This window comes from Anopheles moucheti, chromosome 2 (assembly GCF_943734755.1).
Source record: "Anopheles moucheti chromosome 2, idAnoMoucSN_F20_07, whole genome shotgun sequence".
Classification (NCBI taxonomy): Eukaryota; Metazoa; Arthropoda; class Insecta; order Diptera; family Culicidae; genus Anopheles; species Anopheles moucheti.
In genome coordinates this window covers 53,200,445-53,223,955 of record NC_069140.1, presented here as the reverse complement: position 1 = coordinate 53,223,955, position 23,511 = coordinate 53,200,445, and the positions used below count along the sequence as shown (strand labels likewise).

The 23,511-nt window shown below is 42.0% G+C and overlaps 5 protein-coding genes across 5 annotated transcripts; 2 read left to right on the top strand and 3 right to left on the bottom strand.

Annotated features, from left to right (window-relative positions):
- Window positions 1–258: 258 nt before the first annotated feature.
- Window positions 259–1,194, top strand: LOC128306007 (crossover junction endonuclease EME1). Its single transcript, XM_053043676.1, has one exon. It carries the CDS (start codon window positions 259–261, stop codon window positions 1,192–1,194), a length of 936 nt encoding a protein of 311 aa, XP_052899636.1.
- A 9-nt stretch (window positions 1,195–1,203) lies between these two features.
- Window positions 1,204–4,683, bottom strand: LOC128305999 (exosome component 10). The gene is made up of 5 exons (XM_053043666.1): window positions 4,455–4,683; window positions 4,172–4,353; window positions 2,491–4,096; window positions 2,326–2,421; window positions 1,204–2,247 (listed from the first exon to the last, which is right to left on the bottom strand). The coding sequence occupies exons 1-5, from the start codon at window positions 4,605–4,607 to the stop codon at window positions 1,312–1,314; spliced, it is 2,973 nt and encodes a 990-aa protein (XP_052899626.1). The 5' UTR covers window positions 4,608–4,683; the 3' UTR covers window positions 1,204–1,311.
- Window positions 4,684–5,011: 328 nt separating this feature from the next.
- On the top strand, window positions 5,012–5,700 carry LOC128297758 (protein BUD31 homolog). Its single transcript, XM_053033450.1, has 2 exons — window positions 5,012–5,177; window positions 5,268–5,700. The coding sequence occupies exons 1-2, from the start codon at window positions 5,084–5,086 to the stop codon at window positions 5,606–5,608; spliced, it is 435 nt and encodes a 144-aa protein (XP_052889410.1). The 5' UTR covers window positions 5,012–5,083; the 3' UTR covers window positions 5,609–5,700.
- A 355-nt stretch (window positions 5,701–6,055) lies between these two features.
- On the bottom strand, window positions 6,056–7,481 carry LOC128298611 (uncharacterized). Its single transcript, XM_053034379.1, has 2 exons — window positions 7,434–7,481; window positions 6,056–7,366 (listed from the first exon to the last, which is right to left on the bottom strand). Exons 1-2 carry the CDS (start codon window positions 7,479–7,481, stop codon window positions 6,056–6,058), a joined length of 1,359 nt encoding a protein of 452 aa, XP_052890339.1.
- A 7,328-nt stretch (window positions 7,482–14,809) lies between these two features.
- Window positions 14,810–17,020, bottom strand: LOC128298052 (uncharacterized). Its single transcript, XM_053033784.1, has 2 exons — window positions 16,674–17,020; window positions 14,810–16,586 (listed from the first exon to the last, which is right to left on the bottom strand). The coding sequence occupies exons 1-2, from the start codon at window positions 17,018–17,020 to the stop codon at window positions 15,041–15,043; spliced, it is 1,893 nt and encodes a 630-aa protein (XP_052889744.1). The 3' UTR covers window positions 14,810–15,040.
- Window positions 17,021–23,511: the final 6,491 nt, after the last annotated feature.

Below are 23,511 nucleotides of genomic sequence, written 5' to 3'. Positions count from 1 at the left end.
CCGTCTGTTGGCGCAAAAGATGATAGAACAATAAACAACAACAGAACTGTAAAGTAGTGAAAATAGCATCCCTCGTTAATCAAACTAAGGCCTCGATTATAGTAGGCTTATCCTGCAACGGTCCGTAAAAACATAGCATTACTCTTTGTATGTTCAATTCATTAATAACGTTTGCTGTTCAATTATACTTTCAGTCGTTCATATACTACCAGTCTATCCACTGATTGCCATTAATCGCAAGCCAAGCACCATCTGATTATGTTTTCCTTAACGAATCCCGACCGTCTGAAGCTGCTGAACCACAACGAGCAGCAACGTAACCTAAAGCCGGGACACTGTAACAAGTTCCTGCACGTTGTAATCGATCCGGACTTCCTGAAGGATCCGCAAGGTACTCAAGTACTGCCAAAACTTACCGAGCTAGGATGCAAGTACGATCTGGCACCACAACCAGTGGCATCTACGATAACGTTCTATCGAACCGTTGCGGCTAAACTTACGCCAGATGGAGCAGTCTCGGGAAACACAATTCAGGAACCATTTGCCGTGTATCTACTCAATGGTGGGGATTTTGTTGCAGCCGTACGAAATCATCAGCTGTTGGGAATGATGAGAAGTGTTAAGGAGCAGCTTCCGAATCGCCGACTGAGCTTGATCGTGTTCGGACTGGTCAGCCACTGCCGTGTGCATCGCGGTTGTGTTGGTCGCCGTGAGACGGAACACTCGCTCACCGAAGTGCAATTGTTCGAAGACGTATCCCATCAGCTGCTGGAAACGGCCGAACAGGTTGCAAATTTTGTTGCCCAGCTGGCACGAAGTATCGCCGAACTACCCTACAAACAACAGCAGATGGAAAAGTACAGCAGCGAACAGATGTATCTTGGCAATGAGAAGAAAGGATGCGTACGCGTGGAAGGCACGGCCGGACTACAGCAACTGTACCAGGCGCAGCTCATTAAGGTACCTTCGGTAACGCTAGAGATAGCGGAAGCTATAATGAGCGTTTACCCAACGATGAACTCGCTGTTGCAAGCTTTCCGCGAAGCAGGTGCAGAGGGCTCCAATTTACTAGCGAACATTTCCATCCGAAGAGCCGGCGGTCCCATCACAGCATCAAACCGACGCATCGGTCCGGAATTGAGCCGTAAAATTCACAACATGTACGTTTCTACGAATCCCAAGCAAGAGCTATGAATGAAGTGGAGTTGTTTTTTTTATTTCTCTTACGTCTATTCCAATTTACATCGTTGTGTAATTCCATTTCTGTAAACTCTTATCGATAAGCACAAAGTTGTTACTCGCAACTAAATGTTACTTTCGCTTCATATTGCTACTACTGAGGTTGAACATGTTCTGCGTCTTCTTAATGTTTTTCGCTATCCGGCTGTTCGGATGTAGCTTCTTTTGGCTACTACCTTCACCGGCATCACTAGCTAGCGTAAAACCACCGGCAGCACCACCACGTTTGCCTTTGCGTGGAGCAGCGAGCGGTTTAGAGCCGCCCTGAAATCTGCCAAAGTCTACATTGCTGTAATCGAACGGTACGATCGGTTTGTTCGATGTTTGGCGTGATTCTTGTCCGATGGACTTTTTCATGCGATTACGCTGACGTTGTTTAGCTTTCTTAGATTTTGCTTTCTTTTCATTCCAATTCGCGCTGTCATTGTGACCGTCTGGTTTCGATTCATCCTTAAACGGTGCCATTTGGAATTTTTCTTTTTTCGCTGCTATACCATCCAATTCGTTGCTTCCCTTCGCTGGCACTAGGTCCGGCTCGATAGTCTCCGCGCTGCCACTTACATTAATCTCCATCGGAAACGATTTCCGTTTGCCGTGTGATTGGCCCTGGGTCGCAGTCTGTTCGGTGACGTTCGTTCCATTAAAGCAAAGCTTTTCTCCTGCGGCAATTGCTTTGCGTGTCTTAGCTTCTTCCAAACGTTTCAGCTGATTTTGAGTCATTAAACGTTTCGGAGTTGATGGGTTTTTGCTTTCTTCCTTCGCTATCACTACAGTTGCTGGAACCGGTGTAAGTTGAATTGCGGCATCAGAGGAATTAAACGTCGCAGGCTGATTCGATATATCGGAGCTTTGCATTTCTGTGGATTTCTGTTGCTGTTTCTGCAAATTCTCATCGCTACGTTGCTTTAACTGTCTCAAACGGCACGTCTCTAGATACCGTTCAAAGGGTGTATTGAATTTATTCTGTTCATATTTGCTTGCCTTACTTTCACTTCCCGCTTGTTTTTGCTACAACAGACAGAGAAAAAGATTGTTATTAATCACGTTCTGTTTATGTACAGTATTTTTTCGCAGTTTAAACCCTACCGCAATGGTGGTATGCAGCGTCACGAGCTTTGCAAAACTTTCCTTACGCAAGGTACTTTCGTCCAAACCAATTTGACCGCGGGTGTCTATCGTTCGCTGTAAACGAAAGGAGAAAGCATGTGGAAAAAAAATTCTTGCGATCTTCGGCGGATTTTTAATACTTACAATCTTCGTTGCTGCCAAAACTCCCATATCAGGAGCATCCTTCAATAAATTGGTATTAACCTGTTGTATTAGCGTGATCCCATTAAGCGTGTTGGTTAAATCGCCCAGCAGTGTGGGATGATTAGTACCACCGATTGCATCTGTGTGGCCCGTATTGTCATGAGGACACACCAAGGGATTATCAAAATCGAACGCAGCTTGGATCTTATACCGCGTGTCCGCATGCTGCTCCTTTGTATGAGGTTGATCACCAGCTACCGGGGGCAATTCGCGTGCCTTCAAGATAATCTGGTGAACAGAGTGCAGATGCTGCCTAACGAGCGACGGAACCGGTGTACAGCATGCTATGATTCCTTGCATCTCACGCGGCAGCTTCGAGGCAATATCGAGCGCCATATGCTGCGGCAGTACGTATCCCGGAGATTCGTCCTCCATGCGCGCTATTTGATCGCGCCAGTACAAGATTTCACGGAATGCGTACATTTGCCGATGATCGAAAACGTATCTCGAACGACGGTAGATGTTCATCACTGTGTCCTCGTTCATGATGGGTTTCTGATAGCGTTGCTTACACATGAATGTCGATTTATCGAACACGGTCTGCAACAGACCTTCCCCCTTGTCTAGCAGTTCGTTCTTCATACGATCGTAGATGTACAGCAGATAATGCGTATCCTTCCGTGCGTACTCGATGAAGTTGTCCGGCATCGGACGGATGCGCCAATCTGCCAGCTGGAACGTCTTATCCGTATCTATGTTGCAATAATGCTTCAGAAGAAACTGCAAACCGATGCGGGAGAATTGCAAAACTCGTGCCGCTTCGCCCGTATCAAACATGTTCACCAGATAGAGTCCCAGATCCCGTTGCAACCATTCGATATCACTAATCGAACCGTGCAGCACTTTCAACTTTTTCGAATCGGTAAACACTTCATTCAGCACGTGTAGGTCATCGCGAAGAGCTAGTGCGTCCACAATGTAATCTTTGTTACGGGTTGACAACTGCATTAAACAGGTGAAACCCTGGTAGCTACGGTACGAATGATGTTCTAAATCGATTGCAATTTCGTTGGCGGATTTTAAATCACGCACCAGAGCCGTTAGCTGTGACTCTTTGTCGACTAACACCAATGGTGTTTCTTCCAGTAGTGTTGGTTCTTGCGGTGTAACTCGTTGAAAGACGTCTTTAGTCGGTTGAAAGCGATCCAACTCAAACTCGTACGGATGCAAATAACTAACGATGTTTCCGAAATCGTCGTACTCCGGTAACACAGCCAACGGTTTCATAGAGTTTGGTTTATCACGTATCTTCGGTACGAAAGGATTGATGCGTGAATTATCGACCGGTATTTTGAATTTTGCCTGAGGTCGAGCAACATTAATACCGGTTATGAGGGTTGCTTTGACTGGTTCACGTGTCTGCTTTTCATTCCATGCACCGCTGAGACGATAGCGAGGTACAGTTGGAACGTGTACCTCCGATTGAATCAACACTGTTGGAGCTGTTTTACGGATGCCTGCCATTTCGTCCAAGTTTGAGTGTATCCGCTCCAAAATGTTATCGTTAAAATCGTGAATCATTTCCAACCGCTCGTCCGGATCGCGTCTGTAGAAAAGTTCGTACCAAAATACAAATCTTTGCCCTTAAACAAATACGTTTACGTTTGCTCAGTCTACTCACTGCACAATGTTGCCCTGTACTCCTTGTAACTGCAAAATGTTCGATATTATATGCAACACCTGATTCGCCCGCGTGTCCATGATTTTGATGAACTCTGGATGAGCTGCATAAAGGTCGCGCGACCGTCCCGACGGCATCGCGTTCGTCACCTTCATCCCAGCCACAATAACGTTTTGTCCTTGCTGCGAAAATTAAGCAACCAATCAGCACAGATTGTAGCTTGTGTTTTTATCTGCCGTGCGGCCTAATGGGCACGGAGCGAACAAATAAACCGCGTACATACCTCGCATAGGTTCTGGATGTTGTCTCTATTGCTGCTATCGTCGCTGTTCTTCGTCGATGGTGACCCCAATTCCATGGCGTTACCGTCAGCCGCAAGGGTACTATTTTTGCTAAATTTCTTTTGTTTCTGATTATCGGTCATCTCAGTAGCCATGACATTAAATTTATCATACAAAGCACTGGTAAGGGCGGCGATAGGTCAGTTCAACAGCCCCAGAAATCGCGAGAGAACGATTTTCCACAACAAAATAAACGTGTTTGTGTGTTTGACATTAGTGACAACGGAAAACATTTGCTATAATTATAGGAAACGCAGCACCAGCAAAGTTGTTTTGTGGTTTTTGTCTGTGTTTTTATCTGTGGTGTATAGCTTTATAAATTGCTTATTTCATTTTAAAAGTAAAGAAAGCACATTTCTGTCTTAATTTACCGGAGAAAGTAATTTCGTCAGCTGTCAAACGTCGTTTGCCACACTACCCAACTGTCAATACATCCCGTTTGTTGCGGCCTGCGTTTGTGTTTTCTCCAATTGTCAGAATATACCAGTGTTTTGTTCAGGAGAAAACAGCGTCGTTTCAATTCACTGATTGTTTGATCTGTAATTTTGCTATTGTTTCGTTGTGAAACACGATGCCAAAGGTGCGGCGGAGTAGAAAGCAGCCACCCGAGGGATGGGAACTGATTGAGCCTACACTCGAAGAGCTGGAGCAAAAGATGCGTGAAGGTAAGAATGTGTGAACAGCCGACACAGACTACTCGATATCATTAGCTAAAGATCGCATTTCCTCAACCCAAAGCCTTCATCCTTTTGCAGCCGAAACAGAACCGCACGAAGGAAAACGAATTACGGAATCATTGTGGCCGATCTTCAAAATACATCATCAGAAGTCGCGCTACATTTACGATCTGTTCTACCGCCGGAAAGCAATCAGCCGAGAATTGTACGATTATTGTCTGAAGGAAAAGATAGCCGATTCGAATCTTATAGCTAAATGGAAAAAGTCGGGCTATGAAAATCTTTGTTGCCTGCGCTGTATACAAACCAGGGACACAAACTTCGGTACGAACTGTATTTGCCGTGTGCCGAAATCGAAATTAGAGGAAGGCCGAGTGGTCGAATGCGTACACTGCGGATGTCGAGGATGCTCGGGATGAATCAATTTTGTGCAGCTATTAGTTGCAACGGGTTGCCTGACTGTAGCTAAAACGTTTTCTTTTTACCATTAAAGTGACCGGATATTAGCGGATATTAGTGTGAGTCTTTCATTAATGTATTTTCGATTTTGTTACGTTTAAACATGGTGGCTTTTGCAAAATCTCAAATCTTCAATTAGACTATTTCATGACCGTAGTCACGACACACAAAATTACAGAACAGGTAAATATCAGTTTCAGTTTCAGAACATTCAGTATTTTGTAGTTCTTGAGTGAATCTACCAACTTTACTACATTCGAGACATTGGAGAATATATTTTAGTTTTAATTATATTCTTTTATTTGTTCACAATAATTCATATATATATTATATATAATAAGAATTAACAACGAGTTCACAATTTTTGTAAGTATACTGATGCAAACATCATTACTGCTTCAAGGAATTCAGTTCTGGAATCTGATTTTAAAGTTATTCCCAGCTGTGATCAATTGCAATGTAGGCAAAAGGGAGCGCAAAATTGCAATATCAGAGGAGCGTGGTGTATATTCCAATCGGCAATGGATTTCTTTGATCTTAGTAATGCCTGGATGTTCATCGTTTAAGATACATAATGGAAATGGCACAACGAGTACTTCTAATGTAGGGAGCATTTTCAATAGTCGTATTGTTCCTGTGAATAATTCTTTAAGTTCAACCTGTTTCAGCTTCGGTATTTTAATAGCAAGGGCAGTTATGAAATCCGTTGAGATGTTATTGCTCAGAATAGTAATTTTGCTAACAGATTCAAATGCATCTAACGTTTCATAGTGTAGTGGGAAAGATCCGATTCCCAGTGAGTCCAGGTTGGGCAATTTCACGTTTTGAAACGACACAGGTTCCAGGCAAGTTATTTTGTTGAATTGAATATGTCGAAGCTTAGCAAGGTTCGAAAGATGTAGCAATGTAGAGGTATCGAGTATAACCAATGACTCAATTGATAATTCTTTTAGATTGGTGCAGTTTTCGCAGATTGCTTTGAACAAAAAGCCAGAAAGATCCACATGCATCAGGTTCAATTTTTCCAGTTGCTTGTGATTGTTTAAGAACCGTAGTACATGTTCCATGTTGTTAATGATGGCTAAACTGGATGAAGCACCTTTATCGATTTCCAGAGATTTTAAGCTAGGTATTCGAAAAGAGAACAGCCGTTTCTCGTTAGCTATTTGTAGCCTTTTGTCGATGAGCGTTTTCGTAGTGATGTGCAGTGACGAAAGCTTCGGCGTTTTTATAAGACTGGGTTCTATACCTCTTAAGACAAGCAGCTCAATGGATTTGCTACGAATTTTCAAAATGTTCACTTTGCGCTTTGTATAGCAATCAGTGCTTTCAATGTGCAGTTCTCGAAGTACTTTCATACGTGTAATGGCATCCATTATCATCCTAATACATTCAGATAGATTATCTTCGATCGTTAATTTCAATGTAACCAACTGTTCCAGCTTTGGATAGCAAAATATGCTATAAAGTGTGTTGAAAGTACGGCCATCATTTGAATTTGAGGAGCAATCGCTATTTAAGTTGATATGCATATTACAATACAGACGATCCGAATTTTCCATTTCGCGTGTCGTGTTATAGCAGGATGGAAGCCTCACGGTAAAGCAGAACCTTTTAATATAGTAATCGGAAAAAATTGTTTTTTGCCAGCGTCGACATGTACGAGAACAATACTTCACGCTCCATATATCGAGGTAATCAAATATTTTACACAACATCTAAAAGAAAAACACAACGTTACTAAGTGTTACTGTTCTACAGAAAACCATGAAATTTTTTACTTGCCTCGAATGGAAGTTGCTCTATTGCACAAACTGTTTCTTCGGTGTTCATGGCTTTTGTTGTACCGTTGTTGTACACGACCAATATATCAGACGACTAGCGAGGTGAATGCCTGCACTAGTGAACGACAAATGAGTACGTGATGTCGTCACGTCTTTTGATGAAATTTGTCTTAGCCTACTGTAGCCCGAGGAGCAGACCTTTTTCGTCAGCAGTTTATCGCAGATTGGCTGACGTATGTGTGTGTGTGTGCTGTTATCCTGAATACGGGGGGTTGTTTTCAGAGAATTATTGCTCGGATGGCTATTGATGAATTTCAGTCAGTCCCCGAGATACGCTATTATAGCGGACGCTATTATAACCCGGGAAAAATCCGCGTAAGTCGAATCTTGGTGCAATTTCGTTTATACTTCAAAGTCACAGCGTCGAATTTCTTCTCTGCACTTAATTTATTCATTGAATCGGGCGATTTTTAGGAAGATTACATTAAAATAAGTAAGAGAGAAAAATTTTATTTGACAAAAAAAGGATTTTAGACCAATTTTTACACTTTTTTGGTTAGGGTTTGTGCTATAAACTAGCTCATCTGTCAAATTTCCAAAAACCGCGTATCTTCGAATCCGCGTATCTCGGGCGCGTATCTCCGCGTATTTATCTCACTTACATGTCTAAGCTGCGATATCGGGCTGTGTAGATGCAGCTGTGGCGACCAAAGCGCCTGTTAACTAGGATACGAATCACGCCATCTAGGGGGATTAGTGCGTACTAATGAGATGATCATTGGAAAGGTAACTGGTGTAAACGAGAACTGTAAGGCCGCGTTTTCCGCGGTACCGATAAACGGTAAAACGGTAGCATTTCCGTTCCAAAAGTTAGTAATCCTTTGAGGGGCGAATAGAGCTGCCCAGCTCAAAGCCACTATGCAAACAACAACAACAATTATCCTTTCACCTTCGACGAGCAAGTTCTCTCCGGCGTGATCAATATAATTTTTACTCGGAAAGTTGTCGTGTAGTAGGGCAGTTAAAAAAGTGGACTTGGATCCAACACCACTTGCTGGGTGTATTTAGACGTAAGCAATAATAAAATTAGAAACCAACCCCGGAACCAATGGTTGGAACCTGTAAACAGCCATTGTTGATTCCATGATTGCAGATCCAGTTGTCGACAGATTCAAAGAAAAATCGTTTAACGATCCTCGGTAAATGAAACCGACGGGATCGTGGAGTTTTCATGCCTCATATCTGAATATCTGGACACTTTCAGATCAGTCCTGTACAGTTAAAACAGCACTTGAACCTTAGCAAAGCATATTCATAGCTTTTAAACGAAACGTTTGTGGAAGATGTGGATGAATAGTGTGGAAGGTTCGTTTTCATGAAGTCTGCATCATTGTCACTCAATTGGACAACTTAGTCTTTTTGTCAATCGCATCATCACCAACCAAAAAGGCAGCTACTTATTTCCGCAGCCTGCTCCTTATCATTCGTGGACGCGATCTACGCGTCATAACCGCAGCAGTGCGTATTTGGTCAGAGGTGCGCCATTCGCTAACATAGGCTGAAGCGTTGGATGTAGGTAGGGACGTGGGTAATATTGAACGACGCGCAAATCTTGCGATTGTTGACATCATAACGAGTGTGTGGACAATTGTGGTTTGTTTGGTTTGCCGAGACATAAGTAACATTAGTCTGCAGCTTCGCATGTGAATGATAGGGAAAAGGAGGAGAATAAAGAGAAATGGTCAATATTTGGACAAACTTCATTAAGACGGGCGTGTGTGTGTGTCCCAATGCTGGCTATTAGCGTAGCGATGGCAGTACGGAAATGTGGACGAAAGGGAACGCCGGTATCAAAAGAAATCCTACCCATTACTGGCGGATTTTCTAGCTACTAGTGTGTCATTTTCAGACGCAGAGAAACGGGTAATGAACGACAAGTTCCGTAGCTGGAAGTGTGTGCCAAGAGTGAGATAAATTAAGCGCATGAAAAGGTTGCATCTCTCGGTATCGGTGGATCCTATCGGGATCGCAGCATGGATGCTAAAATTGCGCCGTTGTTTGCCTGCCAGCGCATGTACACGCCGGTATGGGAAAATGTAATAGAAGTATTCTAGTTTATTAGTACAGAAAAGGATAAAAAGGCCGGTTCCGAAGCTTATCATTAACGAAACCACGACATGTCCGAATGGTGGAGAAAGACAGAAAAGATACTCTTACAATTGGTGTAAGTACTTGTGTATGTGTGTGTGTGTGTCCGTGTGGAGAAATGGAGGGAGCGTCAGGATATCAACGATGATGGGCAACGATTACTGAGCGGTGGACATGGTTTCGTTTCGCCCTGTCCAGTCCAGGGCTACCAATCGTGAAATTGTGCCTTCAGTTGCATTCTTCCAATGATCGAAGCAGCGGGTAATCCTCGGCCCGGGGATGGAACGTATCCGAAACCAAACATTTTATCATGATCCATAAAGCTAACTAGTTCCTCAAACAATATGAAACGGCAGTAAAATTTAGGTCATACCACGTACAGTGTGCTACCGTGCTCTTCCTTCGCCGTTCTGAGCCATTCTTTCGCTAGCCAGGATGGACCATACAGCAGCAGAGCCTCCACACCATGCACTGCTGCTGACTTTCGCTGCAAATGGTTCGTTTGCGTCTAGCTGCTTTGCGCTTCCTTACTGGGTTTGGTTCGCTTTTGTTGGCTGCCGTGATTATTTTTTTCTTCTTGTTGCTCGTTTAGCTTTGCAAAAGCGTTTCGTGATGATAATGTTAGCTTTTTTTTCGCTTCACTATTCGTTCCCGTGCTGGCCCATTGGTTTTGGTTACATACGTCTACTGTCGATTTAAGGAATCGTTTCCAAAGGATAAATCGGAGGTTTCCAATGCTGGGTGAGAGTACAGGTAATACGATCCGTTCAATTGATGGTTTTAACAAATTCCGGCAAGGAAGCGATACGAAACAGATTAGTGTTTGAGGTTAAAGTTGATCACAGAAAGTAGCTAGCATAAATTGTGTAGACGTTTCAAAAACAAAATCAAATAGTGTTGTTGATATTTTCTTTAATAAAATATAATGCTTTTGAATGATTGAGTTTTTTTTAACGTATGCATATAAGTAGAAATAAGACATTAATTACGATTGAATATACTTATATAGTTATTTAAAATAAATAAAAAAGCTGGATGGAATCAATATGGACGAAAACCCTTAGAATCATCCCGTCCCTTTAGAATCATTAAGTTATATACTTAAAGAACAAACTATAACTTTAAAGCACAAATAAACACATATTAAAATATCTTGGATACTCGACTAAAGCACACTGAATTTGTGGGTCAAGAATTCGTTAAGACTTATTTGAAATAAAGGAGATTAAGGTATTGAAATTAGTGATGTTCAGTTCTTCTGGTTGCTGCTTTGCCTAATTTAGTTTAATATTTAGTTACGCTCACCAATATCCTTTGTTGGTTTGTTAACAATTCCCCTTAAATCGACGGTGTTGCTTAAAGAAAATTCCATAACGGGCTTGATGAAAGTCGGTTTTTAGTAGGGAAACTAATTGATAGAAAAATCATACCAAGGAATGGTCAATTTTCTCACTGCTTCGTAGATTTTGCTCCATTTTACTACAAGTGCCTTTAGTTGGTGTGATGTTCTGCAAGCGGTGTTTGAGGTAGAGAAAGTATGAAAAATAATCCATAATCCATTAGTTATTGAAAAAGTTGGATCAATGTGCTATTCCTGAAATCTTTAACCGGAACCTTCGGGAAGCCAATTGTAGCTTGTGATTTTCTAGCACCACATCACATTTATAGTATCCGTGGATTTACTATGAATGTGTACGGATGTGAACTTTTTTTTTTTTGGTTGATGTTGTATTTCTTTAACTCACTGTTCACGGTCACTTAAGGGAGTTGCACCGTGGGTGAGCGAAAAGAATCGTAAGCTATGATCGAACCGGGTTTCGTTTGTTATCTGCTTGACAAAAGGGCGGTTGTGGTTGGTGGTTGAAACATCGCTGAATAGATGCTTGCTTCACAAATCTGGCTGAAGGTGGTGAGTGACCAGTCAAGCGGGGATTGCTTTCCTTTTTGCCTTTTTCAGCCTGGATTACCTATGGCCGATGGGATGGTTGTTGCGGCATGAAGTAATCTTTACATGACATTCGCGAGGGGCAATGAAACCTGCAAGCACGGTCCGGGGGGATGGGGTCTTAATACATTGCGCAATAAATGCGAAGGCAATGCTCATGTGGGGGCGCATTGCCACTGGACGGCAATGGGGACGCTTCCGCAATGATATTAGCTATTGTCAATGGGGGAAAAAGGATTATCGAATGTTTAACTGGAATGTTGTTCTTTATCTCTTGCTGTTTGCCTTTTTTCGCCCTTCTTAGAGCGAGAGATTTTGAACGTCCTTTCGGCCCCTATGCAGTGAAAGTATGCGTGAATGAATGCACAACACTTTTTTCCTTACCACCCGGTAGCATTGGAAAAGGGGAGTCACACATAGACCGGGCGATAAGTTAGCAATCGCATTATTGCGGAAGAAATGCTGATGTTTGCTGGGCGTTGAAACATCGTATGAACATCGGAGATGGGAGCTATAAGTGTGATTATGGAATTGATTATTTCGTTTGGAATTCTTATTGATTTCATAACCCCATTAATAACGAACATTTAGTGAGTTTCATAGCTCCCAGAAACTCTTGAGGTTGTAATGCCACAAAAGAAAAAGCAGTGAGTATCATTTTTTAGCCTCGAACTCACGAACGTTACTTTAGGACAGTTAGTCACAGATGCGTTTTGTATCGTGCCAAGTTAAGTTATTCATTTCAATTATTAAAGCTAGATATGCTTGTTTTGTATGTAATAAATTATATATGAAAAATAATTTGACTCTACTATCGTTTTCAACTCAACTCTTTTCACTTATTATTTCTCTGATTGAGACGATGTTTTGAGGTTGAAGATGTTTTTTAACTATTAACATATGCAGCAATCGCTTAAAATGTTAAAAGAGCCATAGCAATAATTAGCACACTTTATTCCGCACTTCATAAATATTTAAAATTCCGTAAAAAGTGGAAACTAAAAATAAATTGGGATAAATCGGCAGTTATATATTTGACAAGATTCTGAAAGGTTCACAAATCTCAAGTACCCACCTCCTAGATAAGAGCTACATTTAGACACAAAGAGAACAAAATTATTAAATGTGAGAAAATCTTGCACTCCATTTACTGCTTTGTGAACAGAAAATCAATACTTAACTTGAAACACAAGATAATGCTCCACAGTGCATTGATAATACCAAACAAATGTATGCCTCCCTAAGTTTAATTAATTGTGCCATAGCATAGGGAGCAATGAAGTCACATAGATTGCAATATAAACACCATTGAACAATATCTTACAAAACTAAGCTTGAATTACAATATTCAAGGCATATAATGAACTTCAATCGAGGAATTAACAAGAGCATCCTCACCCACTGTCTCTCATTCTATCCGGAAAATTCCTTTTTACTATTTAGAAATGTCATCTACTCTCCAGTAGAATAATAAAGAGTAGATTATAATATGTAACGAGTCTGCATAACGATACATAAGTTAGATTAAGATTAGCAAACGGATTTTATGAAGACATTTGGGATTAGGTCTATTTTCTCTTTGTGCATGTTTGTGGGGTTTTACATTTTTTGCAATTGCAATGCAATTTTTGCAAATCAACATCGATAAGTTTGAATATTAGTTGGAAATAAACGAGGATAGGCAAGTTTGAACTCATTACAAAATATCAAAAATGATATATTATATTTAAAATAAAATCTTACCACTACTGTAAGCTCATCAAGATTCTGAATTGATGAAAACAATTAATGGTTTATTTATGAAGAACAACTAGACCGTATTGGAATATTTATCTATAGTAATTAATTCAACTTTTTACAGTGAATTGTATTGAAATTGAATTATTTGAACTGTGGAGACATTTCCTTTTCCAAACAGAAAAAAAACATTTGGGAGCACTCTTTGCTAGCAGATGATCCTCGATTCATTTCGGAAATTGGGCTTGTATGACCTATTTTTCGTTACACTATAAGGGTACAGATTGCTATACATAATTGATCTTTGAGACGATGGAAGCATTCTGGATACAGATTTATTTTCCATAATATTGTTTCAATTTAAAGACACTGTTCACTGTCACATGAGGCTTGGTTATTCGCGCTGTAGGAGAATGGTCAATTTTTATATCTTTAACCTTTCTTCTTCACAAGCCCGTTTTGACGATCAATTTTCTGGGTTGATTTGGATTTTTCATCAGCTCTCTTCCTTTCACCGGAAGCGATAGCAATAAAAAGATACATTCATAACGTTGTCTGCTTGTTCATCATGCATTCGGGAGTTCTCGTCGGTTGCAACGCTTCCCTCATGCGCAGTTCTTTTTTTTTTGTTCCTCTGAACTTTTTCCAAAATTCCATCCCAGCAATGGAGGATGTGTGAATACCGCTATTAGCACCATTTAGAGCTGATTCTCGAGCCATATATATACACACACACACATCATCGTATTGAAGATGATTGGTGAAGTTGATTCCAGCGTTCATAAAATATTTATCTCTAATCAATTTAATAGATTAAAACATTACGATTTCTGCTAATACGAAACCCCAACCCGAGCAGTAGCAGTACTGTCGGGCACGATCGGCAGTAACAGTAAATCACATTAATAGTCTGTCGTTTTTTCGTCAATCGGCTCCTTGGGAATGTTCGGTAACTGGTGTGCAGAACAGTGGCGAGCTGACGGGCCCAAAAAGCAAAAATGTTCCATCCGTTCCACAGCGGCATTATCTTGAAAGTTGTTAATTTTTAGTGGGTATATTGCGAGCTATATCCTTGCCCGTTGCCCGGAAAGGGAAACAAAACGCATCAAATTCCAGTCACGATGGCACGGATTATGGCTTTCGAGATTATGCGGCGCTCTCCCCAAAAGACGTCTGTTGGGAGCTTTGCCGCCCGCTTTTTAAATAGTGGCTGTTTGCAAAGGATTCGGTTAGCTTGTCTTGGCATCGAACGGTAATGTCTTACTTTTGCTGCAAGGTGTAATTGATTTTAAGTTAAGCTTCTGATTGGGCTCATTCCGTGGTTGGTGTAGTTGGTGGATTATTTGGTGAAATTTAATTGCACCCTTTAATCGTCGAATTTGTTCGTAATGTATAGTAACGTTAATACACCAGTGAGAAGAACGGAGAGAATCGCTTATGAAAAACACATTTTATTTAAATTTACGTTAAATTCATGTATATTTAAGAGAACATAAAGTAACGATCACAAAACAATTGGTAACATTTAGTTTTTCACTTATGCAGGTTTTTAATTTTCAAACAAAATTAAATTGTGTACGTGGAAAAATGTTCAATGAAAAGACGATAGTGTTACCAAACAACCATAACATAGTTCAGTTCGGTTTAGTTAAATAATTTAATTAGTATTAGTACATACATTTATTCTCCATTCTCTGCATACGATGCTGCACGACTGGTTAAGCCTTAGGCTAGAGAGCATCCTTCGTGTAACGCCTTCCGAAAACAGTACGACAAAATCACTCATTTACAAACAAAACCTTATCCTTCGGGCGAAGAAACGCGTAATAAAAGAGGAAACATATGGTGCTCAAAGCACCGCTCACAATGATCGTGTGGTGTAGAAAGTAGAACCACCAGGATTCAAAGACGCCCAAATTGAACCATACCGCTAACATTGCGACGTTTTCCAACATCACGATACCGGTGTATCCCATGTACCACCAGCGCACATGAATGAAGCGTATTTTAAACTCTACCAATGAAAAGACGTACATGTAGGCGAGGAAAGGGTAAAAGAAGTAGCGCTCCAACTTTTCGTGTAGCCGCACCTCGTAGATGATGCAAGCGATCATCAGCAGATAGTGGTTGACGACCAGCATCCAGAAGTACAGGGGAAAGAACACATAGAACGTGGAGAGCGATAGCATACGCATCAGCAGGAACATAACCCATCCGACGAACAGCACCGTTTTGCCCACCATATCGTCCTGCTCCAGGCCCACTATCGTCTGTCGGCGCGATGGTAAGGATATTGCATCACCGTCGTTCTGATCGGTCTCTACCATTTTCCGCGTTTCCGACTTGTTCGACTCCGTATGCTCAAACATTCCTTCGGGTAGTCTAGGAACTTTTTGCTTGATGAACTCTTCCGCATTGTGAAGCAACATGTTCCGGAACACGGACACGCGATGAAACATACCGGGCGTAGCTTCCGGGGTTGGTGGGGCCCGTTTCTTGGGGACCGCATCGAAGTCGTCCGGTTTCAGATATTCGTCATCGCTGTCATCGGTAACATTCCGGATATCTTCCGTGCTGCGTAGATAATGGTCCATTTCCTGCAGCTCCTCGATGGTGTCTCGCAGCTTGAAGCTCACACTACGTCCAGTAGGCCGTGGCTTGGACACAACTCTATCCACGGTGTCGGGGGCACTGATCTCGTGCAGCTTATCATCATCGGTAAAGTTGACGAACGGGTCGTGATGTGCTTTCGATTGCTGACGATTGAAGTTGATCGCATCGACGTTTAAAGTTTTGCGGGGGCTGCTAGGGGCACCGAAATGTGCGCTTGATTCGGACATTCGTTCTTCGTCGCTGCCGTAGCGTGAGTAAAAATTGCGCATTATGTTCGGTACGATCGGATCCGCCTCCGGAGCGATCGACGGTGTTTGGGCCGCAAACGTGCATTCAGCCGTGCTAGTTGATCGTAGTAGCTCTTTGCGTCGCGTCGTCGCCTGTTCCGACGTGCTCCACGGATAGCAACGGCCGACGATCTTTTGACTTTCGAACCGTTGATAGCCGGTGATGATTGTGGCCATGGTAAGGAAGGAGAAAACGACACTGATCACCTGTACCGTGACCGTGTCGTAGTTTCGGAAGGTGCCATCGCGCAACAGAATATAAAGCTGAAGCATCATCTGTGGAGCCGCCTGCAGAAAAGCTTGAAGAAAGTGATACAGCTCACAGGGCGACATCTCCAGTATTTTTGCCACCGACTGTGCCCGTCCGTAAGTGTTCTTATCGTGAAACAGGGCTTCAATACTCCAGAAAATGCGTCTATTAAAGCTGCAATAAGTAGATGACCGATTTGATCGGAAAGGAAATGAGTCAGGCGCGCTCGCTCGAAAAGGAGTCGATCTCGTTTTACTGTACCGATAGAGAGCAGCCAGCGGGAAGAACACAAGAATAGCAATGTTGATAAATAAAAAGCGTCCCGTCCGTTCGTCACACCCCATCTGATCTGGCCATCTTTCCGGGGTAGATACGATGGAGCAAAAGCACACCAACGAAGGTAGCCAGATAAGCGCCAGTGTGAACCAACCCCAGGAAGGGTTACCATTGCGAAAGTGTTCGACGGTCACCAAAATATCCGCCGTTGTCAGCACGATGTAAACCATCAGCTCGAAGATCACCGGCACGAGGAACGTCATCACAATTTGGGTACGCGTTTTCACCGGATAGCCGAGCACCGATCGCGGAACACCGTCTAGAACGTCCATCGTTCGTTCGGTTGGAAATCGCTTTGAGGTGACGCTACGCAATGGTACCGTCTGGCAACGAACGCTAACCACATCCAACTAGTGCTATCGGTCGGTGTTGTGTCGTTGCGTTATCGAGCACTGGTGCGCACCGTGCTGACTCAACCCCCGTTGGGCTGTGGCCAGTGTGCTGGTACCGAAAGCGATAACAGTTCAGGTGCTCGGTTGAGCGTTTTTTCTGATTATTTTGTTTCGATAGAGATACTGAACATGGTCGCGATAACATTTATGATACATTTCACGGAAAGGTGTGTGAAGACAGGTGAACAGCACTGTGTTTATGTTTTGCTTGAGCTAGTATTGGAGTGGCGCTTGGTGAATGTATGGCAACTGCTTAGAAATTGCAATTTTACAATTTTATTTTTTTAAAAAATGAATTGGGAAGTCTTAAATACGGTTACGATGTAAAGGTTTTAATAAGGAATAGATTAATAAGGAATAGGCACTAAAACAACTGCGTGGTCATGGACTGCTACTTTCAGGCGTATGGCGGACGCATCTACGGTATCACTCCATCCTAGTTTTGGCCTACCACGCCTTCAATTAAATTTTTGACTTTTAATATTAGGATACGAAAATTTTGAATGTTTTTGGGGAAAGTGTATCGAGAATAAAATCAAAGTTGTAGCACACAGTAAGGTTCACACTACAAGATACTAGGAGTTATTTGGAATCCTGTCGAAGGTATCTTGCAAGAATGATAACAACTTACGTCATATGTCATGTGACGGTAGCTGAAAATCTCCTAAAACCCTATCTTACCACGCTCTAAGGTTGGTAGCATGTTTCAAACAGATAGATTTTCATGGTTTCACGCCAAAACGTTCAACTGCGTCCAATCTTATGTGTTTTATATCCTTCCTTTTTACACACCTTGTTGCTGGTAGGCAAGTTGACACAATTTATGTAGATTTCCATGCAGCTTTCGATGGCATACCACATAAACTGTTAACGTCAAAACTAATCAAACTCGGGTTTGATGATCCTTTGCTAAGGTGGATGTCATCCTTTCTATCTGATCGTAAATATAGTGTTCGCGTTGGTAGCTCTCTATCCTGCGAATTTACTGGTCTGTCTGGTCCTCTTTTATTTATCCTATTTATAAATGACTGTATTAATGTTTTACCTTATAACGGACACTTGCTATATGCCGACGATTTCAAAATATTTCTTCCTGTGTCTTCGACAAATGATGTATGTCTGCTCCAATCCTACCTTGACTCTTTCTTGACTTTGACTTTGCGCGCAAAAATGCTATTCTATATCCTTTGGACGTCACAACGCTAGGAAAACAATCACAAACTGTTTACTTCTCTGAACTCTACCATACAACGAGTGTCTCTTGTTAAAGACCTCGGCGATTGGCTTGATGAATTATTGTCCTTTAAGGTACATATAGACAGTGTGGTGGCTAAAGCTCGCAAAGTTCTGGGACTTTTATGTCGGCTTTCAACTAATATTCGTGACCCTCTCTGTCTAAAGGCGCTGTATTGCTGCTGGATTAGATCCACTATTGTATATGCCTGTGAGATCTGGGCTCCGGCCGGTGTCACCGCTCTTTAAAGAGTAGTTAACATCGAAAAAAAGTTTACTAGAATTGCAATCGGATCATTGATTCGACACTCCAATGTCCCGATGCCTTCCTACTCCATTCGTTGCCGAATGCTGGGAATTGTAGATCTAAAATCACTCCTCTCACATACGCAGGCTATTTTCATCGCTAAGATTCTCCTCAACAATATTTATGCCCCATCCTTACTATCCATGCTTAACCTGTATGCTCCTTGTCGTCGTCTCCGTTCCCATCCTCCTTTATTCATTCCGGCGCGCTTTACCTCTTACGGCCAAAATGATCCTTTTCTGCGAGCTATGAAATCTAGCTCATTTCTCATTGGATTATCATTTCGATTAGAACATCTCGGTATCTACTTTTCGGACCCGACTAATTAATGACTCATTGTAATCCTCTATGTTTAGTTTGTTTCCTCCTCCTCATCTGACGCGTTATTAAGTTTATAAGTTTCCTTTTATTAAGCCTTATGGGCGGACAATCCGTAAAATAAATAAATAAATAAATAAATAAATAAATAAATAAATAAATAAATCAATAAATCAATATCCAGTATAGGATCTATAGGACGGTCAAAGACTAAAACAAATAACTTGAAAGGTATGCTTCGTAGACCATCTTGTAGAGTGTTTACTGTTCCGTTGTATTTAACTTTCATTGAAGACCCCTGTGTTGAACAGTAGCAGTAGTATGTACGATGATAGTATGTACGATGGTAGATTACAGATAGGATTGGTAGGCGATTGCAATTTTGAAGAGGTTTAGTTATGTTGGGCAACATATTGGGCAAACCTCAAAATAAACACCAAGAATACCAAAATCTTTCCAACCAAACCATTCCGACTTTATGCATTAACTAAGTGTTCTAGTCTGATAAAATTCCTCCACTTAAAACCTGTTGAAACATGGACTCTGTTCAAAAACTGTTAAAGTCCTCGTTGCAGCTTCTTTCGAGGTATCCGAGCCAATCAAATCCAGCCTGCATACCATCAATGATGTCTTTTGCTTGGTTTAGAACAACATCTAGTTAGCAACGAGTTGAGAAAAATAGGCTATGCACCTTCCTATTACGGCTACATCAAGGTGACATCGACTTTCTTGTGCTCCACGCTACAATTGATTTGTCTGAGCCTATGTGATCGAGATTTTGATGTCGTTGTAAAGGTACTTGGACCGTAGGTTTTTATTGACCGTTTACAGTTGATGTGTCAAGAATTAAACGATCGCCTAGATTTATGTGATTAAAATTTGTGTAAGAGTATGTTTAACAAGCTTCTTCGTCTCGGGTTTTTTTAGTTTAAAAGTATTAATTTAAAAGATTGTGTTTATCACAAAAATGTAATTCATTTTTATTTCATTCCATTATGACGGCCAAGAGCAGTATCATCACAAAAAAAAAAAATGTAATTTGAAAGTAAATTTTATAATGCAAAATAATAAACGTCAAATGGAATTCAAGCGAATGTTTCAAACCGATTTTACTGCCGCATCATTATACAAAATCGAAACAGTAAAAAGATTATAAAACAAAACTTGTAATTTCCTCCCAGCACACAAAAGGATGCAAATACGCAATCGCTTTGAAAACGATCAATTCACGCAGTCTTCTGGAAAAGTCATAACCGTAATAACTTTTCACCAGCAGCATTTACTGCATGCGTTCATCATTGAGTTCTAGTATTGATTTAGGCAGAACACTTTGGAGCGATTTTCGTTTTACACTGTTTTATAAGCTATTTAAATCAATACCAATCAATGTACATTTTAATCCCAACGCTCGGCTGGACCAACTCCGTTCACCCTGCAGCAATGCAACAACGATGCAGCTGTTGAATAGCTTCCGGCAATCAGCATAAAGCACAATCAAATGGAATTTAATTTAGTTCGGCTTTGCATGCATGCTGGACGCCGGTAGTTATTTTGTGCCCTTCCCCGTAGGACTAGAGCATGCTAAACCGAACCTCGGCTTCGAATGGCAGTTTCCAGTTTCATTTAATTACTCGTCGATTGGGATTCTCGATGCTCACGGATCACGGCGGCATGCGGGGAAATACGACATTTGGCATTAGCCGTTTTGCTCCATCTGCATGCCGAAACAGGCAAAAACGATCGTAGCGGGAGACTATCTTTTTTGGGGTGAAAATGTGTTCTACCGGGACTTACACGCCTCCCTCCACTCCACGCACACGGTTACTAGGATTTTCACCAAACGGCAACGGCTCGTGAGCAACAGTTGTGCCCGTGTGTGGTAGCGATTCGGGAAAAATGATGGTTCCCTGCCAGCATTCCCATTTTCCGCCGCATAGATTGGTGCAGCAAATTCGGTTACCCAAATTGGCCCACCTTCGTGCCGGTCTGATGTTGATGTGCTGGCGAATCGAACGGATTGTCGTGTGATTTTAGCCTTTCAATCCGCTCAGGAATTACAATTCGTATTCACTTTTCACGGTGATTTGTGCTGCTGCACATTCCACACGTAGCTGACCATATGGTTTTTTTTTCCCTCATTCGCCAAAAACCAGTTCCAGTGAACGCAACTGGACGGTTGAACTCGTAAATCGATTCCAAGGATCACATAAATTTGACGGTGAATGCGGATTTTGGTGGAATCGCTTTGGCTATTAAATTTATAAGCCACTTTCGTGCCGTGCGTTTTGTCTTGTCCTTATCGGTAAAGCATTTTTGGAGGATGTTTTCCTTCACTGTTTACATGCGCCAAGCCAGCGATCTGCGTTCGGTTGCCACAATGCTGCCAACTGTCCGATTCGTAAGCCTGATCCAAGCAACACATTCGTCTCCCTAACGACAAAATGGAACAAAATGGCGGGAAAGCCGGTCCGGTTTGGAAAAGCGAAAAAAACATCCTGCGCTCCTTAGTGGCCGTATTGTGCGATGATTCTGGGGGAGATTATCGATGAAACTCCGTCCAACGAAGAAGCATGCCAATCACAGACGGTAGTTATTACATCGGGCGCGGAAGGACACAATGCAGCCGACACGGGCTAATGTGTTTTCCCATCACCGATGGATAAACTAATAAAAAATCTTATTTCCTGCCGGATGTCACTGGCAAACCTGTGCACCGACCGGTCCGCCCTGTCCGGCAGAGGGGATGCTATATATCGCTATGCGCTGCGATGGATTTATTTTATGTGTCGTCGTTAGCCAAAGACAAAGTTGAAAGTTACACAATGGCAACTGCAACGGAACCTGCGCGAAAGGACCACGCGAGATTGATTAACATTTTTATGGAGAAGTGATGGGACCGATTATTAAGTTTACGGGATGGGGCATGCCGGGCGGGCTATGTTTATTGTGGACGCTTGCGGTTGCGGTGATGGGTGAAGATCGCATAGAAATTGAATAATTTGAATGGCATTTTACATATGGCAGACCATAGACAGGCGCTAGTGATGGTAAAATTGTCTATGGGGTGCATCGCGTTGAAGCTGTGTAATTCGATCAATACCATTCATCAGCGTCATCGGACTATTTTGCCAATACCGTATGAAATGTCAAGTGGTTTACTGGCTTCCGAACCTCCGCCCCTCTGCCATCCGATCGTTGTAAGACGGTCGACTACAGCGAAAAGTACTGAAGGAAAACACGCTAAAACACTCGCCCTCTGCCGGGAATAAAATAAAACATTATGTGCTTGTATTTCCGCTTTCCGTTGTTTATTCTCACGATTCATGATCGAGCTGCAGTCGTGTGTACTGGGTCGAAAAAAAAAGAAGCCCGAAATGGAAAGATGTTTAATAGTGTTTACAGGCCATAAACCAGAACATGGGTTCAATAAATCGCACTCGAATTGATGGGCTTCTGGTTCATGAGTTCTCGATCTCCGGTTTGGTGCTGGCGAAAGTGGCATTTTTATGCGTGTTTTAGCTGTTTGGCTATATATGTGTGTGAGTGTGTATGTGTGTGGGTGTGCGTTTCCGGCGGGATTATGGTTGTGTAGTGGGAGTTTAATGCTGAAGTTCTTCGTCTGGTCGAAATTCCCGTCCCAGCCCGCTGATGGATGGAAAAGGCACAAATATAGTGGTGGACTGGATAATACACCGACGGTGCATGGTACTGGCATGTTGACGGTATATATAAATATATATATACATCTCTCGGACAGCAATCGCATCAGGGACAAGGGCAAGGGACGCAAGCGTAGCTCTTTGTGGTCTTTAGCCGAAGCCGTCTCATCAAATCACCAGCGGTCATAATCGAATTTTGCTGTTTATTCAGCACTTTTTGCCCCAATCTTCAAACCCAACTAACTGTAAAGCCCATCAACCTTCGGCCCATCAAACTGTGGGCCGCTCCCCACCCACGTTGGCTCCCCACCGGCAAAGGGGAAGCCTATCGATGCTGGGAAAGGAAATAAAAAATCCCCAATAAGCCAGCCCCGACAAAACGCTAACGATGTTTAAATCCCACTTACTTCTGGCCGCATCCCTCAGGCAATGACCAGATTTTTGGCTCACTGGATGGTTGAGTTTCAGTTTAAGCGTTTCGAATGGCAAAAAAAAAACTAGGGAAAAGATGTTCGATTCACAGGCTCTCCCCGAAAAGTGACCATTTCCGGATAAACGTTGCGTTTAAGCCTCAGGCCATAATGAAACAGGAATGCAGTATGAAAATAATTTCCTACACATTTTTGGGGTTCAATTTACTGTGTTGTCTAATATACTGAATTTCGCAAAGAATTTGATAATTTTTGACATAGAAACAATATGTCAAGCACGAAAGTAAAAAAAAAATAGGATAAATTGTATAAATTGTTATGAAATCAACGAATATACGATTTTTTTTTCTATAAATCCATTGTTTTGCAACAATGCAACACAAAGTTAATTTAATGATAAATTAATTTTGAATTGTTAATGAG

Excerpts from the sequence above, each read along its gene's own strand:
- LOC128306007 (XM_053043676.1), top strand. The coding sequence starts at position 259 with ATGTTTTCCTTAACGAATCCCGACCGTCTGAAGCTGCTGAACCACAAC.
- LOC128305999 (XM_053043666.1), bottom strand. The coding sequence starts at position 4,607 with ATGGCTACTGAGATGACCGATAATCAGAAACAAAAGAAATTTAGCAAA. Across the intron at positions 4,354-4,454 it reads ACATCCAGAACCTATGCGAG|CAAGGACAAAACGTTATTGT; the intron begins GTATGTACGCGG and ends TAATTTTCGCAG. Across the intron at positions 2,422-2,490 it reads TTTTGGCAGCAACGAAGATT|CGAACGATAGACACCCGCGG; the intron begins GTAAGTATTAAA and ends TTTCGTTTACAG.
- LOC128297758 (XM_053033450.1), top strand. The coding sequence starts at position 5,084 with ATGCCAAAGGTGCGGCGGAGTAGAAAGCAGCCACCCGAGGGATGGGAA. Across the intron at positions 5,178-5,267 it reads GGAGCAAAAGATGCGTGAAG|CCGAAACAGAACCGCACGAA; the intron begins GTAAGAATGTGT and ends ATCCTTTTGCAG.
- LOC128298611 (XM_053034379.1), bottom strand. The coding sequence starts at position 7,481 with ATGAACACCGAAGAAACAGTTTGTGCAATAGAGCAACTTCCATTCGAG. Across the intron at positions 7,367-7,433 it reads TAGAGCAACTTCCATTCGAG|ATGTTGTGTAAAATATTTGA; the intron begins GCAAGTAAAAAA and ends TTTTTCTTTTAG.
- LOC128298052 (XM_053033784.1), bottom strand. The coding sequence starts at position 17,020 with ATGGACGTTCTAGACGGTGTTCCGCGATCGGTGCTCGGCTATCCGGTG. Across the intron at positions 16,587-16,673 it reads CCGCTGGCTGCTCTCTATCG|CTTTAATAGACGCATTTTCT; the intron begins GTACAGTAAAAC and ends TACTTATTGCAG.